This window comes from Tympanuchus pallidicinctus, unplaced genomic scaffold, assembly GCF_026119805.1.
Source record: "Tympanuchus pallidicinctus isolate F22 unplaced genomic scaffold, pur_lepc_1.0 scaffold4, whole genome shotgun sequence".
Taxonomy (NCBI): Eukaryota; Metazoa; Chordata; class Aves; order Galliformes; family Phasianidae; genus Tympanuchus; species Tympanuchus pallidicinctus.
This window is the reverse complement of record NW_026294758.1, coordinates 22,223,655-22,247,738: the sequence shown is the minus strand read 5'-3', so window position 1 is coordinate 22,247,738 and position 24,084 is coordinate 22,223,655. Positions and strand designations below refer to the sequence as shown.

The 24,084-nt window shown below is 42.0% G+C and overlaps 1 protein-coding gene across 11 annotated transcripts in view; it reads left to right on the top strand.

Annotated features, from left to right (window-relative positions):
• Positions 1 to 5,024: 5,024 nt before the first annotated feature.
• The window catches only part of CAST (calpastatin), a 59,821-nt gene continuing 40,761 nt past the window's right edge, over positions 5,025 to 24,084 (top strand). For 3 of the 11 annotated variants that reach the window (XM_052701518.1, XM_052701521.1, XM_052701515.1), the window contains exons 1-3: positions 5,025 to 5,158; positions 11,427 to 11,489; positions 21,887 to 21,955. In XM_052701518.1, the coding sequence (XP_052557478.1) occupies positions 5,120 to 5,158; positions 11,427 to 11,489; positions 21,887 to 21,955 (171 nt within the window). In that variant the 5' untranslated portion in view covers positions 5,025 to 5,119. Of the gene's footprint in view, positions 5,159 to 5,386; positions 5,487 to 11,426; positions 11,490 to 21,886; positions 21,956 to 24,084 lie in introns of those variants that run through there. The other 8 variants (XM_052701516.1, XM_052701519.1, XM_052701517.1 and 5 more) reach the window with 8 other exon arrangements.

The window sequence follows — 24,084 nt, the reverse complement described above, 5'->3', positions numbered from 1 at the left end:
TAGCACTGTAATTTCCTTTTCTATCAACAGGAATTTCTTGTTTGCCTGAGGTTTCTATATAAGCTGCCACAAGTGCAGAAGAAAATACTGCAAAAATATTTCTATAATTTCTGACATCTCATTTCACAGGCGGCTGTGGAAAATATATGCGAAGGGGCATCATCTCCAGCCAACACAGCAAAGAGTTTATGAAACACTTGCAGGAAGCAAAACAAATAAACAAAAAAAAGATATTTAGTAGGGTTGGCACTTTTGTGCTTTCTAACCAGCATCAGACTGTTCCTGCCAGCCCTTGGGGTCAGTCACAAAAATGACCACCTTTTGTCATGCTGAAAAAACCCAGGCCACTTTGAGCTGCTTATACTATGGTAGCTCAAGGCACACAAAACTGAAGGTTCATGCTGTGGATGTCCCTTATGAAGGCAGAGCAGAGGCACATAGAGGAGCATTTTTTTTCTTCCTTTTCTGATTGCCTACTAGCTCTAAAAATTCTCCAAGGTTTCTGTTGAAATTCTGTCTCAAGGTTAATATTTTATTGCATAAATATTTTATTGCATTCAGTCTAAATTAACTGTATATTTCACTGTTGTTTTGCTGTAAGTGGATATTGTTTAATGTTTAGTCATTAGTCTTTTGTTTTACCTGGGAATCACAAGAATATTGGTTAATGCATTCTATCATAGAATTATACAAAAACATTGACAGGTAGATATGTATATGTATGTATATATAAATACACCAGGTATATGTGCAGGTACATACACATATTTTGTATAAATACTCTATTTATGAATACCACATATAAAATACTCCAGTGCTGTTTGTTTTTTTTTTCACTTTTGAATTAGTCATAAACTATACTTTTATCTGTCTTGGTCTTTTCGAGTGCTAATTTTGTATGGATCTGTGCACAGGTAGGTGAGAAAAAAAAATATAAAACAGAAGAAAGAGTCACAGGACATTGTGATGTGGTGGCACTTAAAACCTCATCTTCATTAACCTTGGATGGCCCACGGGAAGTCACTCACCTTTATGATTTACTGCATCTTTGCAAACCAATGCAAACAACATTAGAGCTTGTTTTACAGGATATGCAGAAACCTGCAGCTATTTTTCATAACCCTTCCTCTGTTAAGTCTCTGCAAATGTTAATTAGCTTATGATGAATTTCATTCGGAGGTATTTTTTATTACAAAACGGGCAGTAATCTGTCCCCTGTAGAATAAAATATCCACCCTTTCTCCCCAAAACTGGAAGTATTGAAACCAAACTGATGAAAGCTTAACTAAGGGGACCATTGCCTAATCATAATTTTTGGAGACTGGTGTAGAGTGGTGCTGGATGGAATTCCTGTACTCTGAAGGGAAAAACATTATTTCAGTGTCAAATGGAAACTGATCATCACTGAGCACATGTTAGGAAGTATATGAACATTTAAATCTCTCTCACAGGTTTTACATTTGCAACCTAAGGAATTGATACAACAGAGTTTGTTAAATTTTACCTGTTGAAACTGTAAACTGTGCTTAATCGGTGTGTATTTCACTCTACTAGCATGGTTTTATACTGATTTTTAGACCACCTAGTGTATAAAGACTTTAAAATTTCTGAATGCACGGATTTTCTTCATCCCAGCTCACATGAAGTGCTATCTAGAGGGTTATTTAACTTGTTACGAAGCAATCACAGTCTGTGATTTGAGAATCTGAGACAAAGGCTATTGTCATTTCCTTATGTACCAGTGCTGCATAGTGCAGAGTTCCGCCAGGTTTACAGAACATCAGAAATGTCAGACATAATTTTTGCTGTAATTTTGTTTTATACTTTATATACTGTTATATACTTTATACTGGAGAGAATATACTTCATCCCAGGAAGGTCTTTGTAGATAAAACCAGCAGACAGAAACGAGCTGCAGGTTAGCCACTCCTACATAGTTGCAATGTTTGACATTCATTAGGGTAATGCCCACCTCAATATACTCTCAATGTACTGTACTTCCTTTTGGATCTCACTTTATGGATATCAAATAACCTTGTACCATTCTTATCTATATCCAGTGCAGAGAAATGCCTGTAATTTGCTAAAAGCTGTATTTAAACTGAAACAAATAAATGATTTGAAGCACACATTCCTGAACTGGTCTCCATCCAACTGTCACAACTATTTTAGGAATACAGCAATCTTATCTTAGCTGCCTTAAATCTCTGCCAAGTCTCAAAACTGACAGCACTATTGGGCCTCACCAGTAGAAACTGGCTGTGGAGAAAAGAAACCTTCAATAAGTCTGTATTTATCTGTATATATCAATTAAATTCAGCTTCAACAATTATTTAATTTCAAATTTAATTTTGTTTAATTAAGTTCCAGATCAATATGTTGTGATTTGTAAAACTATAGGAATAAAAGAAGGCTATAGAATCAACACCTGTTTTCTCTTGGCTGGTATAAGGGTCAAGTCTTCTGTCTGTACAAAGCAAATTTCCATTTAGCTGTGGGATGGGATGTAGTCCAGCAGGAAGTCTTCAATCCACACTAAGCAAACAAGGGTATATAATTTATATGACAAAAGAGGACATGTTTACAGGTGCTTAGAAAAATACAGGTATCAATGTATACAGTAATAAAATATTTCTGTTTTAACAATAAAGGTTTGAAACACAGCTTTGTACTGTACTTGTACTGTACTGCGAGAATGTTAACGACTATTTGTCCTTATCAACAAATAGGATTTCTGTAACTGAAAAACTTCCCAATTTCCATTTCCCAAATGCTTTGTGAACGGAAGCAGTAGAAGAAACTAAATATACTTTATGTGTCTTTATTAATGCTGCTGTGTTAAAGCAGAGTGGGGACTGCAGGCACCCAATGAAAAAAAGTAAGTTCTGCAATGGCCATAAGAAGGCATTGTCCGGAGTTCAGAGGAAAAGAACAGAAAGAAAACTGACCAGAGTCTCTTGGTAAATCAGAGGGAGAGGGGTCAGCTAAGCAAACAACTTGTTCGACTCGTTTTGTACTTCTGTATTTTTTTTAAACTGTCGCAGATGAAAATCCAATTATATATGAAATTTTAAATTTCATTAATTTACTGAATGACTCATGAACTTGCAGTACTACTCTTATGGAAGTTATGTTAATAATATACATATATATATATATGTGGCAAAAAAATTAGTTAGATCTTGGTAGAACTTTCAGCACCTTTTTATCCACAGGCATATCACAGTAACTGGAGACCTTTGGAGTTTGAGTATGGTAAAGAAACACGAACCTGTGATTCTGCATTCCAATTTGTCTGCCAGTACCTTGGATTAAGTATAAACGTACCCACAAAGTGCATATCTAAATGACTGTTTAAAACATAAAGCCAATTATTTTAAATACTTGCTTCCACTGCACATTATCAACAATAAAAAAAACTTGTGTTCCTGCAGCTGCTGCTGTTGCTCCAGCTGATATACACTGAACAAGCAATTTCAGGACTGCCCATCATCTTCTGTGTTCATGATCAGCCCTTGGCAGACCTCCCAGGGCCATGTATCTCAGCACGTATCTGTAGGTTTGCTCACTTGCAAGAGAAACGCAGATGCTGTGAAGGAATTGTTAGAAAATGCAACAGAAACAATAATAACAACCTGATCAATCTCCAGAACACTGCACATGTATGCAGGTGCTGCAAGATCTGGAGTAAGGCTCTGCGCTCTTCCCTGCAACTATCCCATGCTGGAGGGCATCCACCACGCCCTCTGAGCCAGGCAGGGCTGCCATGTTATGCACAGACTGATGCAGGTTGAATTCTTCCAGAATATGTCCTTCTGGGTAGATATGTATGGCAGACCTGAACGGGATTTCTGAGGGTCATTTCAAACATCATGTCTTATGCCTAACTTCCCACCAGAGAGCTTAAAATAGACCATGTGCTGGATCAGCAGAACCCTCAACACCCTCCAGGACACTGATTAGCAAGAAGCTTTTCCTGTATTACTGCCTCACTTCTGGGTGACTCCAGGATTTCAGTCACTGATGGCTTCAGTTGCTGTCATGAGGCATGTAGCAATAGAAGGGGTGAAGCACACGGAGTTGCCTACGTGGAGTGCTGTGTCAGACAGCCCTTCTGCGTGCAGCTGAAGAACTCCGTGCTGTTCTTCCTGTCACAGTGAACTCGTGTGCTTAAAATTTTAGGCAGAATGGAAAGCAAAACCCATACATGCTATTGAATCACTTCAAAGGCCAGTGATGAGTGCATGTAGTGCAGGAAGAGCAAGGAATGCCTCAGGCTGGGGATGTGCCTGACCCACGCTGCTTCTCACCTGGAGGCTGAAGCCATTCTGAGGCCTTGCATACACCCACCCATCCAACAGCACTGACTGGGGCTGCTTCCCAGCAGCTGGCTTTGATCTGCGTCTGGGAAGGACTTTTGTCCTCATGCTTCAGGGAGTGTGGCTGTAAGGGAAAGAGCACTCCCTGAAAACTTCTTGTTCCTCCTGTTGGTGTATGCGACCTCAGCACACACATACGTGCCCAGAAACCACTGCTGCTCTTATTACCCTTATTATAGAGAATATCTGTTTTGATCACAGTTACTCAGTCATGATTCAACTTCCAACAGCTTTGCGTGACCACGACAACCCCTGCCGTATTTTGGAACAGCTGTCAGTACTGTTGTCAGTCAGGAGCTCAGTTCTGTGAGGACTCCTCAGGCTGGGGTACTGCTTTCTGACCAAGTACCCAGTGAGTGCCACTGACAGGAGCCTCAGTGCTGCGGGACACGTCTCAGTCCCAGGCTGAGGCCACGGGACGAGCAGCTTTACGCTCAGAACTGTAGGAATGCACAAGCCTTGCCAAGAGACTGCGAGAAAAGGCCTTCCACGGAGAAAGCAGTAAAACTGTCAGTAACTCCACTTGAAAGTTGGAAAGTGTCGACACTTCCCCGTCCCGCCCCAAGCCTTAACAACAGCCACACAACGCAAGCCGCTCCCGCGTTGGAGGAGCGAGCTGGGACGCCCTGCCCTGGCCCCCCCGGCCCGGCAGGAAGAGGAGGGACTGGCCGCGCGGTTCGGCAGCGTCTCTGCTCCGCGCCGCCACCGGTCGCCCCCCGCCCGCAGCGGCACCGTGCGCCATGTCCCAGCCGGGCTCGGGGCCCCCCGGCCCCGCCGCGGTAAGGTGGGCAGGGAGCGGCGCGAATGCGGGGCGAGGCGGGCGGGGGGCACGGCGACTGCACTGATGGACCCCGACGCCCCCAATTCCCCCTCCCCCCTCCCCCGCCAACCGCGACCCCTCCGCCCGGTCCGCGGACCCGCCGGCACCGCCCTACTGCGGAGCTCGGTGGCGGCTGGGGCGCGGCCGTGGCCGCTCCCTCGGCGGGTGCCGCCCCCGGAGGGAGGTGGCCGCTGGGGCGCGGCCCGTGCGTCTATGTGCCGTGCCGCGCCGTGCCGTGCGGAGCAGCGAGCAGCGCCATGGCTTTCGCGCGCTGGTGGTATGCCATGGTAAATGCGGGGGGGCGGCTGCGGCCTGCGGAGGGCTCCGCATAGCGGCTGCGAGTGGGGCCGCCCGTGTGTGGCACGAATGAGCGGGGAGGTGGGAGTGACGGGCGGCAGATAAGCGCCGTTCACGTGCTTGTGTTGTTGTGCGTCAGGTCCTGTGAAAACCTGTGGCGTTTTCTGGATGTAGCTCCGAAATTCTGCTGTGAACTTTGTCTAAGCGATGCTGGAACGTGGGTTCGTTCGTGCTGATGGCTGTTTTTGTGATGCTCTGAATAATGCGAGCTCTCGAAGCGACTAAATTATGCCATTCGATCAAAACTCAGCCATTAAGTGATTTGCAGCATAAGGCAGAGCGTGTGTGGGTTTGTTTCTGCTTTGGCTAAAAATCCTGCAGTGTGCCTTTTTTTGGAAGCGTGTGCTTAGCTGCAGGTAGGTCATGGAGCTGCCAGGAATAATTTTGTCTAGCTGAACAGTCTCTGAGCAAACCTCATCTCTCATGGCTCTCTGTGGTTCTGCTCAGCTTCGTCAGTGCTCATTAGACTGACAGGACCTGTAATTGCTTACAAGTCATCTGAATTATTAGTCATAGCAGGAAGCAGTTGGTCTTTCAGAGGAATGGTGAGAAGGAGCCTGCCCTCTCTTGAAGTTTTAGAGAAACTATATACAGTGAAAGGTGTCTTTCAGAGAAAACATCGATTTAACATATTTCCTGAATAATGGTTGAGGTAAATAGGATCCCCCTAATTTCTAATTGCACTTTTCCATTGCTCAGAGTAGCTTGGATGTTGGATTAGTGATGTTTCTGAGTGTTACTTGTTATAATAAGTCAGTGATATGGCATGATGATGATACCACAGAATCAGAAATAGGAAAGTGTGAGAACTGATGCATTAACTATTGATGGCTCTGTAGTCCTGGGCTACTGAATCCAGGATAGGAAAAGATACAAAGGCCACCTCGTTTCCTACGTTCAAAGAGGGAAACCACATCTCTTGAGTTCTGCTGGAAAGCAGTCTGTGTAGTTACTGGTCTTTGTGGGTGACCAGTGTCCTCTATGTTCATGTAAACATCTATCACTTACTGGGATGCTTTCTTCCTGAAGGGCATCATGGTCTAATAAATGGGGGAGTGCAGGAGGCGAAAAGGAAGAGAGGAACAGATATGAGAGATTCAATGGTTGTTCTATTAGGTGTTGGTTTGGTTGTTTGTTTTTTTTTTCCTAGGAGATGTGTGCTAAGCATACTGATCTTACAGCCCTTTGCATAATGTGCAAGGGCTGTAAGAAGAATCTGGCTTTCACCTATGCTTTCTGTACACTTCCTTGATGCATCTTTCATCTGGCAGTTCTGTGAGCGGCATCAAATATCTCTGTCTTTTTCCCAATTTCAACTGAAAAATGATGGTCAGATTCCTGTCAGCATAGAATGATTGTCTTCAGCAGCAGCGATGCAGAATTAGTTGACTTCAGCTGAGAGTGTTGCAGGCAGACTTCCCATCTTACCCAGTTACTGACAGAGGTCATTACTGACCTCTGAGATGCTGTGCAATTCTTTGAACTGGGGGCTTACTGGTGCTAATGGAACTCCTGATGTTTAGGAAGAATGTCTTGGAGCAGGACCTTTAGCTGATGTCTGATTTTTATAAATGTAAGCTGAGGATGCAGTTGTACATTCTGTTATTAGTATTTTGCACAGCATTTGAGTGTGAAGGTAAATGTGCTGAGGCAATAGTGTCAAGATGTTTTTCTGCATGCAGAATAAGACAAAGATCTCAAGTTAAACTTTGTTGTTGATGATACTTCTTCGTTGTTTTTTCTTTTTTTTTCTTTTTGGATTTGTCATTATAAGTGGTTTTGCTTGCTTTGTCCTTAGTGAAGCATATTTGGAGCCAATTTATTTTTCCAGCAACTACAGAAAAGTGTTGCAAATAAGTTACATTTTAAGTTTAACTAAAAGTGTATGCTGGCCCTTTTTGTGACAGATTTGGAGCTGCTTCTGCCATCAGTATGTGTATGTTGTTACCACATACATAAATTTCTTTGACATTGTAAGAAAAGTGAGCAAGAAAAAGGATGCCCAAAGCAAAAGCAGCCTCTTTCGCCCACGCGGACATAAACTATGGTTGGTATATACCAACCATGTGGGTATAAAAGAGAAAGACATGCATACCATCCCAGGAAAGCTTAGCTGAGTTTCTTGCTAAGCAAATTCATTAATTTATTTAAACTACAAGTCTTAGTGCTTGGAAATGCAAAGCAAAAGGGAGCTGATGGAGGTCATTTTGAAAATCGGATCCCTTTTCATATCTTAAACATAAGCTTTTCATGGAACCAGTGTGATCTTTGCGGAAGGTGTATTAGAAAGTTGTGCTTTCCTCCTCAGTTTACCTCCTCAGGGTGGCAGACTTTCAAGTGAGATAATGCCTTTGTAGACTGTTTTATTATCTGAGGCCAGAGAGCATCGGTGCTTAATGTGTATGCAGTATGTGACTCCAAGTGACTGGATAAAAATCACTTTGGTGGGGACTTATGTGCTTGTTCCAAGTGTCATTTGAATTTTAAATTGGAGTCTCATTATTGTAGATGCTGTTTGACACAGCTTTCTAGTGGGAAGGCTTCAGGAGCCTAATCTCTGCCTGACTTGAAATTAGGTGTGGCAGAGCTGGAGTACTTGGCCTCCCTAGGGTGCTTCAGGGTTGAACAGTTGATCTTCTTGAAGGATGATTGAGGGAATGCTGCCAACCCGTTTGTCCTGCCTTTCCTCTGACTCCCAGGCTCTCTCTGGGAACCTCAGATTACTGTACCTGACAGCCCGGTCTAGAGGTAGAAAAAGAGGTTTGACACTTCGGTTGGGATGCTCTTCACTTCAGCCCCCTGCTGGGACATAGTCCTGGGACTGAGAACTCTCTTGAGGTTATGATCCTGTCTGCCGTGTGTTTCCTTGGAAGGAAAGAAGATGTGGACATAGGTAAGAAGGGTAGTGCCTGGTTTGGCACCGACAGAAGTCTGGTGTACACAGTAGGATCTGTGTAGGATTCCTGCTTTTTGTGACTTGCAAAGGAAGAAGAGAATCATTCTGGACTTCAGTTGGTGTTGCTGCCCAAATCTGAGAGAGCGTACCAATGAGATTGACAACATACATGCAATATCAGGAAGATGTGCTTGCTTTGTTAACCCACTTCCATTATGATAATTAATATTCTCTTGGGAAGCCAATAAAGCCTTTCATTCTGTGCAGTATGCATTTACAGTTCTCCATAAGCTATCTGTGTTGATAACAGTAAGAGATGCAGCTCGATTCATGGTAGCACTCAGCTTTTTGAGTTTTGTGCTGCAAAAAAGATGGCAAGGTGTGTGAGGAGCGGCTGAGGTCCCTGGGTGTGCTCAGCACAGGGCAGAGGAGCTGAGGGGAGCCCTCATGGCGGCTGCAGCTCCTCCCAGGGAGCGGAGGGCAGCGCTGAGCTCTGCTGTGTGTGACAGCGACAGGGCCGAGGGAACGGCGTGGAGCTGCGTCAGGGGAGGGCGGGTGGGGGTCAGGGAAAGGGGCTGCACCAGAGGGCGGTGGGCACGGAACGGGATGCACAGGGCGGTGGGCACGGCCCCAGTGCTGGAGTTCAAGGAGTGTTGGGACACTGCTCTCAGATGCAGGGTTTGGGTTTTGGATGGTCTTGTGTGAAGTCAAGAGTAGGTCTTGATCCTTGTGGGTCTTTTCCACTGTGATCCTATAATGAGAATGTCTATGTAGGATTGGAGTCTAGTCTGCATAAAATAGTTTTGTTGAACAGCAGCCGTAGAAGTTGTTTAAAACAACCTGTGAAGTTTTTGTCCTCTACTAGCATAGTGGAAATGGATAAGAGACATGACTTTTTTTTTTTTTTTTTTTATTTTTATTTTTGTTCTGTTTGTTCGTTCAGCTATTGTGTCCCCAGCCTGTCTGTTGCTGTGCTTGAGCACATTCCAGCTGAAGATGGGCTAGTGATACATGGCTCATTACTTTCTAGTTGTAGCCGTGCAAAGAAAATGCTATAGGAACTCATTACTTCAGTGATTCAGTGATTTAGCAAACTTCTCCTACTGCTTAATCTGCAAAACAGAAAGGAATGGATGGTTCTACACTCAACCCTTCTCTTTACTCAGCAACACCAAACAGTTTTGAATCATTCTCTGGTGTCTGAGTTGCCCTGGGATACTAGCTGAGATATTAGATAATGGCTTTATTATGTCGCTTTTTGTTATTCATGGGGAAACTTACTTGCTTTTAGCATTTTTTTTTTTTTTTAATTCTAAGGTTAAACAGTGTGCTGTTGGAAAAGATTTTTTTGAGGGACCATACTCTCTGTTATCAGAAGTGCAAAATAAAACCATTGTTGAATACAGTGCGTTTGCAGAATATTCTGTATGTTGCTACACATGAAGAACAAGTAGGACTAATGGCACATTGGGTTAGGTGGAAGGAAGTTTAATGTCTTGGATGGGATGACACAAGAGTTTTGAAGAGGAACTGTATTTTTTATGTATGCCTGTGCTTGAACCATGACAGAGTTTTTGTTTTCTGTAAACAGCAAAATTCTAGAAGTCAGAATAGCAGATTTCTTCCACATAAGGAGGATTGGACATCATAAGCATTTGAATGGTTATGAAGAAAGTTTAGATGTTGGAGTTCATAGTCATGGTTGGACATGTAGTGTTGATCTGTTAGAGCTGGTTTGTTTCTACAGGAGTCTGTGGAACTGACAGCGAGTATCAGAGTGCCATGCTAATGAAGACTAAGTAATAACATGAATATCTTATAACAGAACGCCTCACAACAATAGTGTTAAATGTAGTACTATTGAAATCATTATTTTCTGACTGTAATCTGTTGAAGTCATCCAGCAGGACAATGCAGTCTGGTCATGAATGGTGAGCCCTATGGGTCATTGTTAGCACTGGTGTTTTTCAACATCTTTTTCAAAAACTTAGTGGGACTGAGTATATCCTCAGCAAGTTTGCTGATGATACCAAGCTGAGTTGATAGAATAGAAGGAAGGGATGACATCCAAAGGGACTTGGACAATCTTGAAAAGTAATTTTACATGATGAGGTTCAACAAGGGTAAGTGTAAGGTGTTGCACATGGTTTGGGGCAATCCCATACAGACTGGGGGAAGAACTCCTGGAGAGCAGCCCTACTGAGGACTTGGGGTTTCTGGTAGACAAAGAACTGGGCATGATCCAGCAGTGTGCGTTTGCAGCTTGGAAGGCCAACGGTATAATGGGTTGAATTAAAAGAGGAGCGGGCAGCAGGGCAAAGGAGGTGATTATCTCCCTCTGCTCTGCCCTCATGAGGCCATACTTGCATTGATGCATCCAGACTTTGGGGTCTCAGCAGAAGTTTTTTGAGCTGTTGGAACAGATTCAGAGAAGGCCACGAAGATCAGCAGAGGGATGGAGTACAGAAGGCTCTGAGAAGTCACTGTGGCATCCCAATGCTTAAAGGGAGCTTATAAACAGCAAGGGTACAGACTTTTTTACATGGTGTCATAATGACAGGATAAGGGGAAAAGGTTTTAAAGTAGAAGAGGGGAGATTTAGATTAGCTATTAGGAGAGAATTCTTGGTGAGGCACTGGCCCAGGCTTTCCAGAGAAGCCGTAGATGCCCCATGTCTACAGGCATTCAAAACCATATTGGATGGGGATCTGGGCATCCTGATCTAGTGGATAGCAACTCTGCCCACAGCAGAAGTGTTGGTACTATTTGATCTTTAAGGTCCCTTCCAACCCAAGTCATTCTGTGATTTAGAAATTTTGTCCATTAGTGAGAAGGGAGATGTACTGTTCTATTGTCTTGTATTGTGGAGAGTGATAGGTGCATTATACATGCATTAAGATATTTGAGACTTTCTCAGCATGGAAGGTATAATTCGAGATCTTAATATTTACACATCTCTTTTCTTTACTTATAGCAGGGCGACAAGAAGGCAAGTGGAACTTCTTCCAAATCAGGAGAGAAAAAAGAAGCAACGGAGGTAAATTCAATAATGCAAATATGTTAACAAGAAAAACTCGGTAATTAATTACCTCTGATATAAATTTTTGTCTTTTGATTGCAAACTGGTAATTTTCAGATAAAACTGATTGCGTTTTTTGCAATAAATTACAATTTATTGCAGGTGTGTGCAGTTTTTTCATAAGCTGCAGAGCCACCTGATGTTTTCTTTCTTCTGCTTTCAGAAGTTCTTCCATTTAGTATCAGTAGAAATTATCTCAGTGAATTTGTGTGCTCTGCAGTGCGGGTACACTTTGATACACATCTGATGGTACTGACTTTTTGATTGTTGGGAAGCGGGGATAAAGTGGAGTGTTCTGTCATGTTCCTTTCTTGCTTGTACTCTGGATTTTCTTCCAAATGGGAATATTCAGGCATGGATTTTTCACATCTGAGCCTCATCTTGGCACATTTGCATATGTGTGGTCAGTGCTGTATTTTCAATAAATATTACTTTTTGAAGATACGGCTTTGTCAGGAATGAAGCTTTCCTGATCAGGAGGTCATACTGGGCTATAATGTTGAGTGTACAGCAGGCAGTTTTATAGGCTGATCATAAAGGCTGTTGATGACAGTCAGAAACTGTATGGGTTGCAGACTGTGTTCTGAACAGTACTTTGTACTTCTCCCAGGAGGCCTAAATTCTGTTAGTCACACAGAGATATGTTGTGTGCTGTGGTGAGTCACTCTTGTGCTGCAGAAGAAAGTGTTGTCTGAGCCAGGATGCAAGTGCCAATAGTGATCATTTGTTCCTCTCAGCTGATGCAAAATGGGAGCAGTACTTTTCCAAGGAATGTTAGCAGCAGATTTACAAAGAGAAGAATTTACAGAAGCATCTACGACTTGTCTACTTGTTGCCTTCAAATATCAGTTATTTGTGTAAGGAAAGCTGGAAGTAGGAACATCTGATACTTCATTCTTAACAGAAGCTATTTGGAAAAAGAACTTTGGGTAAGCTATAGTGCTTTTAACTGCTGTGTCTATCAAGAGCAGTTATCATTTTATTACTGTCTTCAGAGTAGATGATTAGCGCAGTTACCAATCCTTCCTGACCAAATACCAGAAGAGGGGTGCCTATGCTGGGTACATGATCCTTTTATCTCAAGACAGTGTAGTTTTCTTCAGCAGTGCTTTTGTACCTTCATAGTTTTATATTAGATTTTTTTGATTGCATGTTGTTGCTTTTAACATAGAAATGCTTACCGTTTTGTGGGACTGATGGAAGTTGAAGTTCGTAGTTTGGATGGTGGAGTTACTGTTCCAAACTGGCAACAGAAGGCTGTTATTAAGTTTATTTTCCAGATGCTTTTGCTTTTACAAAAAGCTTCTGATACACACCTCTCTTTCTTCTAGAATGCTAGCTTGAGGCTGTTTGTTTTCTGAAAACAAAACCAAGGTGTAGCCTTGTTATGCCCATTTTTCTTTAACCCTGTTTCTTCATAGCAGCCAATGGTAGTTACTTGGAAGCACTTAGGGTGCACTATATCTTAGTGCTGTTTCATCTAGCAAAACAGAGAAATATTTTGTAATGGTTTGATAAGTCTGTGAGATCCTGCTCTACAGGGCCACATTCCTCTTGTAAGGGTTAATCTCCTTTGCTTCATTAATCTTTGTGTTGTATTAAGGAAAAGACACCCTCACACTGAGATTCTGTTTGCCTCATTTCAACAGTGCTACTCAGACTTCAAGGCAGACCGAGTGATCTGCTTGCCCTAGGAGTGATCAGCTTCAGGTTAGAACATGCATCATCTGTTACTGTAATGATGACCAATGGAATATGTACAAGATGCTGCACAGCTACAAATAAGTGGTTTGCTAGAAGGGAGGCAGCTGGAAAATTCATGTGTTAAAATGTGTAAGTGAAAGGAGATACAGGCAACTCTTTATCCACATGATCCAAAGATAGCATGTGCATGTGTTACAGTTGTATTAAGCAGCACTCACAGACAGGTTTAGTGGTCATATGCCTTATCTCTTTGTGTCTTGCATTTCAGAATCTTAAAATTGCTAAATTCACATTTTGAAGAAGATCAGACACTGAGAATCTTAAGTTTGCCTTGAAATGTTTTCATTGCTTGTGGATGTGTGTGTGGTAGAAAATAGCATAAAATAAATGATCATTGTTGGAGTTGATGATTGCCCATGTGTTTTAATCTGTTTTATGCATTTGCAGCTGGGGTGTACCTGCCATGCTGCAGGACATGCTGCCGTTTTCCCATATCCATGCCTCTAGGTTCACAGCTCACTCTGTGAAAACTTGAGATGTTATGGTCCTGAGTCAACATGTTTGCAAGATACCATTGCAAAATGTGAGAAATAGCAAATATCTTTTCTTCTCCTTTCCTCCCAGTTTTCTAAGTCTTTTGGCAGCTTTTATGTGCAGTTTTAGTATATGAGAGACAACTTGCATAGTTTTTTTTTTACCTTTCATCTTAACGTCCTCTTCAAGCTTTTGTGCATCCTTTCAGCAGTTTCAAGTCACTTTGGAATTTGTATACAATCAAGGAGTTACTGCTAATGAATATTTTGGATGCTAGATAAATAATTTTAAGGGGGGAGAGGAAAACTCACTGCATAGTGAATGATAGTTTATAAACATCTTGAAATTAAAGAAATTAAAGAAAAATAGATTAATCTATGAGTCTGTGAGAAAGAGCATCAGCGTACGTACATCTGGGCTATTTTTACATGGCTGGTTTTGCTGTCTTTTGTATCTACTGTTTGTTATTGTTCGAGAGAGGGAAATTGGTTGCCCGAATCTTTGCCTGGTCTCAGAAAGGTAGATAGAGTGTTACAGTGAATTGCCTTGTCACAGTCATGTTCTTTTTCTGTGTTTGATAATGCCACTTCAGTGCGATGCTCCTGGAGACGAAGGATTAGCAAAAGAATGCAACTCCTCATTTGGGAATCTCAGCTGAACTGATCCAAGCACAAATCTTGATCCTGCCCTAATCTCCTGTGAAGCATTCCAGAGTGTTAGGCAGTCTGATAAAATCTGCTGGGTTCAGAGTGAGACTTTTTTTACAGTATTGAGCTTTTCTTTTAATTGTGCTTTGATGTGAGACCCAATAAGCAATTTTGAAGTCTATGCATTAAATACAGCAATGCTTGTAGAAGGAACAGAGGTGCTGGATTAAAATTCAGATGGGCATGATTCAGATTAGTTAACTTTTGAAAAAATCAGTTCTAGTATATTTAAAGGTACATAAATATGACATTGTCCATTGCAGGCTGCAGTGTACTTTAGTACATATTCGTATGTGTAATTCCTGGTTTTGATGCAAACACTGCTGTTGTGTCTGACAGGTTTTTGAAATATGCCTTCTCTGTTTTGAAGTAGCTCATCCTGGTGTTACTAACTGCACAAAATCTGGAAAAAGCTGTTATCTTTCCATTGAGTGAAATAGAGCGAAATATCAAGGGGAGCTTCTGTGTCAGTCTAACTATGTAGTTATTGCGTTGCTGGTGTCTGAATGTGAAAACGAGGACCTCATGATCGTTAAGGTCTTTTCCAACCTGAACAATTCTGTGATTCTATAATTCTATAAAAGGAAGACAGAGTAATATGTTTGAGGAATTCAGAGCTCCAGATTAGGGCAAAGATGTATTTTAACAGAGATGGTATGAAATAAGATCCATATGAATACGTACTGCCAATTCAAGTCGTGCTTTCAAGCAGTGTAGGCAGAATATGTGCCACTTCCTTAGCTTATTATTCTTTACTAAACAGGAAATGTTCCTTATTTTGAAAGCATGATGGCAATAACTGGCTTTAAAACACTATTGTTCTTTCCTCTAACAACAGGATTTATTTGACATTTTAAAATCCTGATGCTGGATTTCTTATCCAAAACAAACATTAGAGTTAGTTGGAGTCCAGGAGCATTATTCTGAGTAATGACACTATGACTGGTAAAAATGTGGGAGGATGCTTGTTATTGATTCAAATTTTGGAGGATCATGAGTAACTTTGATGAGAGCATTTGTAAAATTTCTTCCTGCTTTGATAACAAGTTACTTATTTTAAACTATGTTGTTGTTTGTTTGTTTGTTTGTTTGTTTTCCTAAGCCTAATGCTTCTTGGAATGCCAAATACAGTGCTTTCAAGTCCCTGGAATGCAACTTTGCTTTAACAGTACACTAGCTTTCTGATAATAGTTTTATTCTTTGTAATGGGAAAACACAGTCAGTCAATATGGTGATGAAAATCATTGGAACGTTTGAGGAGTTGAGGCTTTCACGCATTGCACTTGAAAAAGAACAATCAGTATAGAAAGATCAGTGTGCTGGTTTAAAAAAAAAGTTATGTGCTGTTACAGATGCACTCATTTTTATTCTAATTTGAAAAGTCACACTCTAGATAAGGCTTTTATATTCATTAAATCTGTAATAAGAGGAAAAAGATCGCTCTGCAGGATGGTCTGGCTCTGTCTGTGGATCCCAGAGGGAACCTAGAAGATTGACACAATCCAGCGCTGTCTATCAGGGGACATAGGGTGGCATTAGGGAAGTAATGTATTGCGTGGATCAGTCCTTTGTAGAAGGAGTGATACTGGGCAGTAGGGTAATGATTTGTTTGCCGGTTTTTCTTTGCTGCTTCTCTTTCTTTGCTGAGATATAATTATATCAGGTAAGTTTTGATATTCATTGGGAGTTGTTATGATTCAAGACTCTGTCTACTCAAGGAAGAAATTTATTGATCATGTGATTGTTGAATCCAAGATTGAAAACTGTAGGTTGATACACTGCTTGGAGTTGTTAAAAGCATTTCCTGAACAGAGATTGAGAGTTCTTTCTTCATGTGATGACTTTTTTTTCATAAAAGGAAACTGCACTTTAGTTGTTTTTAGAGCAAAACTATAATGAAAAAATGAAATCGTGTAGCCCATCCTGAACGTGTAATCAGTATTTCTGGATACCAGTATTGCGGCAGTTCTTTAGTGGGAAGATCTACATATCAGAGTGATAGACATTATATCTCCCCTCTATTAAACATGAAACAATTAAGATTCTATTTTGAAACAGTGTTTTGGCTTTTTATTTTGAAGTAACTTCTAATATGGAAGAGTAGACTATGAATATCCTTAAGACACAGTTTTAATTCCTTCACACACAATTCTGTACGGGCCACTGATTCACATAATCACAAAATCATAGGGTTTGGAAATGATCTCTATAGGTCATTAAGCCCAACTTCCCTGCAGAAGCAGGTTCTCTACGGTAGATTGCACAGGAAGACATCCAGACAGATTTTGAATGTCTCCAGAGAAGACTCTACAGTCACTGTGGGCATCTTCTTCAGTGCTGTGTCACCTTCAAAGTAAAAAAGCCTTTCCTCGTGTTTATATGGAACTTCCTGTGTTCTGTTTGTGCCCAGTGACCCTTGTCCTGTCACTGAGCACCACTGACAAGAGTCTGGCACCATGCACTTTGCTCCTGACCATTAGGTAATTATAAGCATTGAAAAGATATCCCTCAGTCTTCTCCAGGCTGCTAAATACTTCCATGTCTTTCAGCTATTTTCACATGGAAGATACTCCAAGCCTTTAAACATCTTTGTGGCCCTCTGCTGGACTTTCTGAAGAAGTTCCTTGTCTTAATCTGGAGAGTCCAGAACTGGACACAGTACTCCAGATGTGGCCTCACCAGGGCAGAGCAGAGGAGAAGGATTGCCTCCCTCAACCTACTGGCCATGCTGTTTTGAATGTTCCCCAGGATGCCATTGGCCTTCCGTGCCATGAGGGTACACTGCTGGCTCATAGCCAGCTTGTTGCCCACAGGGACACTGAGATCCTTCTCCTCAGAGCTCCTTTCCAGGATGACAGTTCATAAGCCAACCTTTTGGCTTTATGTAAAATGTCTTCTGACATACAGGATGGTGATGAGGCAGGGCAAGGGGCCATGCATGGTCTATGCAGTTCTGTGGTTATTTCTCCAGCTAGAAATCAGGACTGTGTGCAGTACTACAGGGTACATCTTTGTGTGGAGGGAGATGAGGGGATGTAGGAATCTATATGCAGACTACAAAATTGCAAAAAATGGAGAGACAGTTATTGCTTTTATAAAAGTAAAGTTGTTCATTTTGTGTTTTGGTTTTTATATGATTGTTATTTTATATTGTTATTGTAAATTATTGATTGTCCAGTCTTGGAAAAAAATGTGCAAATGAAACATCTTGCCTGGACTTTCCTGCTGAAGTTTGGTACTTGTTGTCCAAACTGAAGTCTACTTCTATGCAATATATCTCTGTCACTTGTTTCATCCCTCCTCTTCCCCTGGAGTGGAATGAGGGAAGGGGACAGGAAGAAAGGACTTGTAGGAGCCTTGTCTGTCAAAAGAAGAATTGCCAAGATGTGAAGGCTCCATGTGAGCCCGGAGGATGGCCTGAAGTTAGGTCTCCTCCGGGTGATGATAAACTTACATGATCTTCGCATCCCTGAAGTGTTTGAGGTTTCTGGAAATTAGGTCAATTTGCTGGACTCTTCCTGCTGCCTAATGGCAGCAATTCAGAGGCTGACAGTCCCCGCCCTGCCCTCTTCCTCAGGACTCAGTGAAGAAGAGATGAAAGGTCATAGGGAGGGACGAGGGAGTGGGATGGGAATTATGGGCTTGTAGGAGTCTTGGCTGTCAAAAGGAAAATTACCAGGAATTGGAGGCTCTATGTAAGCCTGCAGGATGGCCCTGAACTGGGGTTCTCCCCTCTAATGGTAAACTTACAGGACGGGAGGATCAGTGCCAACACTGAGGTAGCCGTTTGGATGGAGGTGGATGGATCCTAGTGCCCCTGCAACGGTGTTTGGGGCATGATCTCTTCCTGGCCAGCCTGACAGTGTAGGGTGGTGACTGGTATGCCCTGATGGAGGGAGATACACTTCCATCAGGTTGTCCTCCCGAGGTGGATCCACCTCCGTGGGATGTCTGTCATGGTGGGTCCACCTCCATGGACTCGATGTCATTGTCCCTTTCCATCAGCCACCTCTTCTTGAAAGGTGGCTGATCCATCCTCAGTCCAAGGGAAAGCTTCCTGTGAACTTTCTGGGGAGACCAGGTGCCACTGGCTGCTGTGACTCAGCGACTGGGGTTCTGGACATGGGGTCCCTGTGTTTATAGGGATGGCTATGGCAATAGGATTCTGAGTGTTCCATGGTGACCAAAACATGGTAGTTGGGAGTTGGGGCCTATGGCTCTTGCTCTGAGGTGGTTGAAAGAGTGTACCAAGCGGGCCAGGCAAGGGGGTTCTCAGCCACCTTGCAGTTGCCTACTGTGGAGCCATCTTGGTGCCAGCAAGTAGCAGAGAGGGGCAAAGTGTACTGACACCCTACAGAGAGCCGTAGGAGATGCAATCATAAAAAACTGTTGAGTTTTGACTGTTGCATCAGCTGTTCTTTCTTATTCCTCATCCCTACCCCTGGAACTTGAAAAGTGGCATCTCTTCTGCCCTGATCTCAAAAGAGAAGAATGGTGAGGAGAGTGCCCACTACATGGTATGTGTGAGAAAAGTCAGATTTCATCTTCCATGCTCCCAGTAGGCAGCTGTAGCCAACACTCACACCGTCCCTGAACCTTCTCAAAGCCTACTACAGATTCCTCATGCTGCCCTGGGATGCCATGTGTCTTGGGCCCTCCCCAGCCTGAGGCCCATGGGATGAGTCCATAGGTTGGAATATGAAATGTAAAAATGATGAATCCTGCTGCTCATTTTGAATTTGCATATCCAGGTCAAGAAGAAGCCTCAGAAATGACCTGCTGTTTTAGGTCACTCGTCTAAGCTAAACAGTCCCATCCTTTCTACATACAGGAGATGCTCCAGGACCATAAGCATGTTTGTGGCCCTCTGCTGAACTCTCTGTAGAAGTTCTCTGTCTTTCTTGAGACAGCAAGTCTAGATCTAGACACAGTACTCCAATGTGCTTTTAGTAGGAACAGAGTGGCAGAATCACCTCCCTCAACCTGTTGGCCAGCACACACTGCTGGCTCATTGCACTGCTGTCCATCAGGACGCCCAAGTTCTTCTCTGCTGAGATCCCTTCCAGCTGATCAGCCCTCCCAGCCTGTACTGAATGCATGCAGTTATTCCTCCATCACATTCCTCTTTGCCTAACTCTCCAGGCTGCCCAGATGTTGCTGAATGGCAGCAGAGCCTTTTGGTTGCCAGCCACTCCTTCCAGCTTTATATCATCAGCAAACTTGCTGAGGTGCACTCTCTATCCCATCATCAGGTCATTGATGAAGATGTTGAAGGAGACCAGAAACAGAAATGTTTGGTTCAGTTACTTCACCACTTCTTCCTTATACTATTTAATTGATAAACATAGATTAATTGTTGGAACAAGAATTTATTTCACTTGAAATACAGATTTCTTACTATTTCTAGTCCAGACTATCTAGGTGGGTGGTTCCAGTCTGTGGGTGCTGCTGAAGACAGACAGTGCCAGTGTGCATGAATCACAGACAAATGCTTCGCTTTTCTGCTAGCTGAACCTGCAAACAGGAAGGTGGCAGCAGCATTTCTCTGCCTGGGTAGAGAGATGATGTCCGTGGGCACTGTGCTGGGCTCCAACACGCAGCCAGAACTGTACTGAGTGGTACAGGTCTGCAGAAGACTCCAGTGGCCGTGCAGGAGGTGTCCTGGTTTGGAGTGGCTGGAGGAGGTGGCCATGTTCTTAAACTCTTTCAAGGGGGGAAATCACCATTGCTTTTCTTTTTTTGTGACACACTATGAAGTCTTGCTTGTGTGTCGTTGCTTTCAGTAGTAATCATGAACACTTTGATGTGGCTGTCTTATTTGTTTCAGTCTGTGTTGCTAGGCTAGATTTTTGTGATGTTACTCTTTGGTAAATAGTCACAAAAGTCCTCTTCCTGAGGCTCTGACTGGATGTTAGTAGTTGAATGTTCAGCATTATTTATGGAGATGGTTTCCTAGTTTTGGAGCTGAACTGCAGTGAGAATGTGACATGGAAACAACCTTAAACAGAAGATTATGACTGCTATTCTGTTGCAGGAGATATTGTACAATCCTTTGAAATCTGGTGTTTGTGAGTTTGAGTGCAGGTTTCCTGTTAAGATATCTGAGCCATCATCATTCTACTGACTTCTCTGCTGTAGAGTAATTGAAGTGTAAACACTTCATCTTGTAGATCTTGAGCTTCCATTTGTCAGAGAAAGTGACTTGGTCTTATCCATCTTCCTCCAAATACTTGATATATTTTGCTGTGTTCGTTATTAATGGCTGCTTTTTCTAGTCTTCACTAGATGTCATGTCAGCAGTTGCTGAATGCAGGTTCAGAGAGGATGTCCTGTTTTGTTTCAATTGCAAGTTTACTTATTAACTAGAAAAGCCATCATTTTGCTCTTAGTTCTGTATCTGTACTTCCCTGCCTGAGATATATTGTTACTTCCCATTTTGTTAAAGTTATTTCTGTAGAGCAGTAATCTACCATCTCACTACACAATTAGTATTTTAAAGTCTTATCATAAATCGCTCATGTTGCATATATTCTGTCCAGAGAGGCTGTGGATGCCCTTTTCCCAGAGATGTTCAAAGCCAGGTTGGATGGAGCTCTGGGCAACCTGGTCTAGTATTAGATGTGGAGGTCGGCAGCCCTGCCTGCGGCAGGGGGGTTGGAGCTTGATGACCCTTGATCCCTTGGTCCCTTCCAATGCAAGCATTCTATGATTCTGTGATACGGCTACTATTGGTTTGGCTCTTTATTAAAATAAGTCACTCTGCCACAGGAAATAACATAGATCTGTCAGAAGGACAGAATTGCAGAAATTGAGGGACCTCAGGAGATCATCTGATTCAACCCTCCTGCTAAAGTAGGTTCACTGCAATAGGTTGCACAAGCAGGTGTTCAGAATATCTCCATAGGAGACTCCATAACCTCTCTGGGCAACCTGTTCCAGTGCTCTGTCACCCTTACTGTGAAGAATTTCTCTCACGTGTTTGTATGGAATTTCCTATGTTCAAGTTTTAGGCCGTTGCTCTTTATCTTATCTTTACACACCTCTGAGAAGAGCCTGGCCTCAACCATTTGCCTCCCACCTCTCCTTAGATATCTGTAATCATTTGTCAGATCCCCTTTTAGTCCCAGGATTCTCAGCTTTTTCTCATATGGGAGGTGCCCCAGGCCCTTTTATTTGTTTTGTGAAACAGTGCTGGAGAACTTCAGTGCTGGGCAAAGTCATCTGAAATAAAGCAGTGTGAATTAAAGTTACATAGGAAAACATGTTCTTGGATTACTTACCTTTTAAAAATGTTCTTACAGGGATTTTTTTAGAATAGAGTTTTTTAAATACTTTATTTAATATACAGTTTTACTTCTTATTCATCAACTTCTGTTTCTGTTTATTATGTTTCTTTCGTTTATTTTGCAGAAGTCAGCAAGTGCTAATGTCAGTCAGCCTCCCAAAACACAGACAAGTGGAGCACCGTCTGCTGCTAAGGTAATGCATAGTAAAGGACATGGTTTCTTTGAAAAGTGAAGAACACATGTTGTTATTCTGTTACCTAGTGTGGGATAGAAAACAATTTATGTTTGCTGGCATTTAGTATCACTAAGAGGTGTTCATGTCTTGCTGGAAATGCTAGGAAATTGAAATAGAAGGGGAATGCAAATCACTGGAAGACAACTTCATTTGATGTATGTGGCTGTGGTCCTTTTTTCATTCTTAGATATTGCTTGTGTGTTTAAATTCTGTTTATTCAGCAGAATCAGAACAGAACAGAACACTGATTCCTATCTTTGCTTTTATATTCCTTGGTTCAGTTGTTCAAGAAGTTAGTTTAAGAGACATAAAGATGACTCGCATATTGGAGTGTAGTTGGTGCTCCATGAAGAGAAACAGTGATCACGGCTTTTATGCATCCTCTGGTCTTTCAAAATGTTGAAGTAGGAAGATGAAAAAAAACACTTTTGTGGTCACACATGAACTGATGGCTGTAGTTGGTGTAGTCAGCTGCTAAGTGCATGTTCTGTAAATGCAGATATGCCATCATTTGAAATATCAGCAGCACATATTTCTGCATTTTAAGGACATTTTCCACTTCCTTAGTCAATGCTGTTGTAAAATAATACTCCCAAAAGACATTGCAGTATTACATAAACGATTATTTCTTTCTGTACATTAAAGAGTAATGCAAATATGTAAACCTTGTAATCCCTTTTCTTTAGTGTTTTTGTGTTTCACAATCATTTTTGTTGCGTTTCTGTCCCTCTTAGTTTAGCAATGCCTTTCTCAACTTAGGTTACATGTAGATCACATAATAGGATCAGTCCCTGTATTGAGCAGCCTAGACAGGAGAAGGCTTCAAGAGGGACCTACAGGAGAGTTAGGCAGCGACTCTTCCTCAGGGGGCATAGTGATGGGACATGGAGGGATGGTTTTAAACCAAAAGAGGGGTAATTTAGATTAGAAGTTATGAAATTCTTTACTCAGGGCTGTTGGGCCTTGGCACAGAAGCTGTGGTGCCCCATCCTTGGAGGCGCTCAAGGCCAGGTTGGATGGGGCCCGGGGCAGCTGAGCTGGTGGGGGGCAGCCCTGCCCATAGCCCTGTCCTAGTTGGAGCTAGATGATCCTTGAGCTCCCTTTCACTCTATTGTTCTGTTATTCGGTTTTATTTCTATTGTAAGCATATTTTTCACTTTAAGTGTGTAACATACAATGCCTGTGATCCTACTGAGAATAAGAACTGGAAAATAATGCAGTAAAAATAATGTGACAAAACAGAATTTCCAGGCATCATCATTCTGGTTTCTAACAACCCAGTCTATGTATTTTCCTCAGTGCATGCATGCATCCTCAGTTCTGTGACATTACAAAATATTTATCTGTGAGGATGATGTCCTGTAAAAGTATTTGCCTCCTGCTTCCATAATTACCTCTTAATGAAAGGCCATTTTAAGTTTAGCCATTTTACTTCCTGCTGGTTGTCATTATCTTTCTTCAGTTGGACCAAACTTTCTTTTAAATGTATATTTTAATTTTTGCAGTTTCCTGCAATTCTACAGTACTGTTTGAATTAGAGCAAAACTGATTAATTGTTCTGTTCATGTAGATTGTGCAACTTTTACTTCTTTATAAAGTTATTTGGCAAGCTGTATTCTTTTCTGTATTTCTTTTTAAAAGATTGATTTTAATGCATATGTGAATTTTACAGAGAAGGAAGTATTCCTTTAGAAGGCAAAGGCAGCCTTTTATCTCTTATGCTGCAAAAACTACTTCAAAGCTTTTAATGCAATCAGAAGTGTTCCAGCAGGTTTTGATAACTCCTGTTTCTTTCTTTCTTTTTTCCCCATCTTGTAGCTTAAATGTGTTCAGAGTATGAAATCTCCTGGAATTCCTTAATCATTTTGTTGGTCATTAATCCTTTTCATTAATGTACTTTATCCGAGATGAATTTGGCAGGGAGGTGGGGAAGGGGATGAGAGTGAGTGAGAGCTGCTGCAGCTGTTCAGTCTTTTAATTTACTGTGATCCTCTGGTAGAATTACTTTCTGTAAACTGAATAGCTGGAGTGTTTTTTTGGTCTCTCTGTTATGGCCTGATTTCTTATCCGACTGTCAGTAAGCAGGA